Consider the following 4,197-nt stretch of genomic DNA (forward strand, 5'->3'; position numbering starts at 1 on the left):
AACTAATCTTCATTTTAATGGTATCCCACGGGCAAAAAAACAAACAAAAAACATGGAAGCAGAAAAAATTAAACACAAAACATAATTCAGTCAGGTAAAGCTTCAAGTGTAAAAGGTTCATGGGTGTAGGCTACATGACTTTACAAACATTTGACATATTCAATAAATATCATTCAATGTCTATTTAAATGTGCAGTGGCTTTTTCCACATAGTCTAATGCTCTTTTCACATAATTAAATGTTCTCTAATCCAACATACATTTCTTAATTAGGGTAATGAAATAAACATTTGACTTCTATTCAGCCAACAGCAAGAAGGCAGAGACTCGTAAAATGGGGGGAGAACCTGCACCAGCACCACTGACAGATGAAGAGGAGATGGCCACAATAGCAATATTAAAATCCAACAGGGAAAAGAATAAGTGTTGCTTTTGTATTTGTAGGAAATAAAGATGACCAAATTAATTGTGAATAATTTGTGTTTATTTAACAGCTGTGGTGGTGGTTACGGCATATATCTTTCACTACCCTCCCATCTGGCATCGTTCCATTCCATACAGTAATCAGTTTCATTTTCAGAAGGTGCGATGGTGAGAATATGTGTGCAATCAATGCATCCAACCGCACTGGAAATCCTGAAGAAAATTCTAATTATTAGGTTACTTCCAGAGGTCGCAGCAAGATGTTATCAAGTGAATGTCATTTAAAAGTGGTACCGCTCAAATAAATATGCATGTAGATATGGCAAAATAAAATGAAATGAAATAGAATCCTCTCCTGATGTAAATGTAACTCCCCACAAATTAATGCAGCCTCTTCATTTACAGGATCCCATGTAAAAAGACATGCCATTTTTGTCACATTTACAGTGTCTGCATGATGAAAATGAAAGTGGTGAGGTGAGAAAAAATAATCTTGTTTCCATTTGCATTAAGATAATTTTTCTTACCCCACTTTTCTTACCCCCCAGGAAACAAGACTAAATATAGTATTATATTTTTTTTATATAGAAAATGCATCTTGATTTAAGAATTTTTAGATATTTATAGGCTACTTGAAATAAGGCAAACATCTCAGCAATAAAAGCATTTTTGTAGCATGAATGAATGAATGAATTATTTAAACATTGCTTATGCTTTAAAAAGGGGGAGGAGAATGAAATAAACTCAGCGTTTACCGAAGAAAACCTGCTCCCGACCAGGTTAGGTTCACAGAGTAAGCTACTATGGTAACTTACCGAGAGATTTAGTTTTGTCTTTTATTGGAACCAAACAAAACTAAAAGATATAAGAAAAAAATATTTCCAACAAAACCCGCTTTCTGGAATACACCCCGGATCTTTTAAATTATAGTGTATATATACTATACATTGAAAAAAAAACAATCAAAATATTATTTTCATAATAGAATTAATGTTACTGTACATTTATCTTTTTTAAAACTATTTTTAAAAAGTTATTTGTGCGACGTATGATTTCCTGTGGCATCAAGTTATTACAAATCTGTGTGAAACATACTCATAAAAGGAAGTTACATTTCAGAGGAACAATAGTGTAGCCACAACTAATGGTAATTTCTGCACAGTCATAATGATTCAAACAGTCATACATGTAGAGTCATACATTTTTGTGGGAGTTATACAGGTTACAAAATTCAATGGTGTAAAAACGTACAAATCATCAGAAGTGATGGTTTCACAACACTGAATCTATCTCAGATGTGTGTCTGAGCCGATCTGATGTAATGTTACATCAGCCTCCCTCCGTCTTCACTCTTATTTACAGAACACTGTATCAGGCTTGACTGGAATGGCTTTGTCTGAAGACACACACACACACACACACACACCTTCTCTCTCTCTTTCTCACACACACACACACATACAGTAACTAATGCCATGTGGTTTGACCTACATTCATTTTCAAACCTTATGTCAACATTAAGTATAACAAAAAGATAACACAGTCTGTTCACAATCCTGGAAACATGAGTTTGTTATCAGTCTACGGTCTGCTTACTTGCTAATCAGAACACGTCTATAACAAGTGCAGTGAAATGGGCCTTTGAAAGAACGAGAGAAAACAGCGAGTGTTTAAAGTGAGTGCCGGATGCCTTTGTGTGATCTGCATGCTTCATGAGGAAAGGTGAGAATCGGATACTATTGCTGAAACATCATGACTCGGGGCTACGCTGCTGCCACTAAACACCATAACCACAACAGGAAACGCCTCCTTTACTCACACATTGCCCTGTAAATTACAGGACAAGATGAAAAGAGGAAGACTAATGGTAAAGTAGAGAAAAGGGGAGTGTTTGAGACACTAAAAAGGCCAGAGAGAGAGGAAAGAGGAGGGAGAAGCCACTTCACATTGTATTTGTTTAGACTTGTCACAGCATATCAGAAGTTTGCTGTGAGAACACCTTCCACTCAGGCCTCTCGTGTGCCACTGGTAAAGGGAGGCACACTACGCTTTGAGTCAATGTGTGTGTGTTTGTGAGTGAGCGAACAAGATGCCCAGAAGGACTGTGTCAGTTCCCAATCCCAATGGGGATGCAACAAGTAATTTTGGAGAGAAAGACCCTCTCAATTCAAATGGAGACCCCCACACCAGAGCCCCCGAGGAGAAGGTGGAACTGCGGAAGAAAGTGACCCTGCTACGAGGAATCTCTATCATCATTGGGACGATCATCGGAGCGGGGATATTCATCTCTCCGAAGGGAATTCTGAAGAACTCGGGCAGCGTGGGAATGTCACTGGTGGTGTGGATTGCCTGTGGGATTCTCTCTCTTTTCGGTAAGTGTCACACACAACACATACCTTAACATATGCAAACATGAGTGTGTTAACATGTGCATATGCTCTCACACACAGACTCCCATTCATCTTTTTTTCACACACATTATACAGTTTTGACGAATGACCTAAATATCTCTCCCACTTGTCTGTAACAATCGAATTCTTGGTTCCTGATAGAATCAACAGTTGCATTTTAATTTGAGGAATTGTACAGACGCTGACTAACCATTTGTTTGCGGTTTTGACTAACCTAACAGCTCTGCTGACGTCATTCACAGTCTATCATTTTTTAGGACACACCTCTTTGCTAACTGAAAGAAAATAGTGTTCTTAAAAGGACATTTGACTAAAACATTAAATTGTCATTTACTAAGCCTTATGACATTCCAAAATTTTTTTCCAAGGGACATCAAAGGAGAAGATTAGCAGGTCTCAGCTGTTCTCTTCCTCACAATGAAAGTAGATGGAGACAAGGGGCTGTCTAAACAGAAAAAAATGCACTATAAAAGCAGGTTTTTTAGTGCCATTTGATACATTTGTGTGAAAAACAAAGTCATTATTCACTAAAAACCCTAAAAAAAACTTTTTGTCATGGTCTACATTCACATTCACTGTATGGACTTAAGCAGCTTGGAAATTCTGCTAAACTTATCCTTTTGTATTCTACAGAAGAAAGTAAGCCATACAGGTTTTATGTGTACTCTAACACCTGCTTACTGCACATCTGTTGATTTGGCTCTCCATAACTCACCTTTTTCCTTACTGATTAGAAGAGTACTGCTAGTTGAAGTCACAAAGACAGAAAGAAAGGAGGACTGGATGATTGTAATCACATCTAGAAGAATGAGTAGGCCTATTTGAAAATTTGGCACAGTGGATAAAGCTGCATTTGTTCAAATAGATGGAAAGACCTGTCTTGCTTAAGTTGCTCATTGTGTAAGTTGCAAAAATAGTTAGACAAGTTAGATAACTCTGAGTCAGAGCAATCATTTCACCAACATGTTGTTTTGTGCCAACTCATGGTCCTGTTACATCAAACTGAAAAGTTTTCTATCAATGATTGAAATTACACAATATTTGGTTATATTTTACAATAAGATTCAATTTGTTAACACAAGGATTCCCAAACCTTTTTTGTAGTTGTTGTACTAAGTATCATGTATTAACAATCAACAATTAACTTTCACAGCATTTCTTAATCTTGGTTCATGCTAATTTCTATATATGTAGTCCACTGGCTCTGCACCCATTTACCTAAATTCATTACTTCAGAGTTATGTGCCTTCTAGAAGCCTGCGTTCTGCAATTGAACGGCGTATTATTGTGCCATCCCAAAGAGGCACAAAATCACTTTCCCGGACTTTTTCATTAACTGTTCCCTCCTGGTGGAATGACCTGCC

General features: G+C 37.2%; 1 protein-coding gene across 1 annotated transcript in view; it reads left to right on the forward strand.

The window, feature by feature from the left end:
• Window positions 1–2,259: 2,259 nt before the first annotated feature.
• The window catches only part of LOC107740166 (cystine/glutamate transporter-like), a 14,649-nt gene continuing 12,711 nt past the window's right edge, over window positions 2,260–4,197 (forward strand). The window contains exon 1 of the mRNA XM_016552511.1: window positions 2,260–2,794. Within this exon, the coding sequence (XP_016407997.1) occupies window positions 2,512–2,794 (283 nt within the window). The 5' untranslated portion in view covers window positions 2,260–2,511. The remainder of the gene's footprint in view (window positions 2,795–4,197) is intronic.

This window comes from Sinocyclocheilus rhinocerous, unplaced genomic scaffold (assembly GCF_001515625.1).
Source record: "Sinocyclocheilus rhinocerous isolate Xijiao unplaced genomic scaffold, SAMN03320098_v1.1 scaffold584, whole genome shotgun sequence".
NCBI lineage: Eukaryota > Metazoa > Chordata > Actinopteri > Cypriniformes > Cyprinidae > Sinocyclocheilus > Sinocyclocheilus rhinocerous.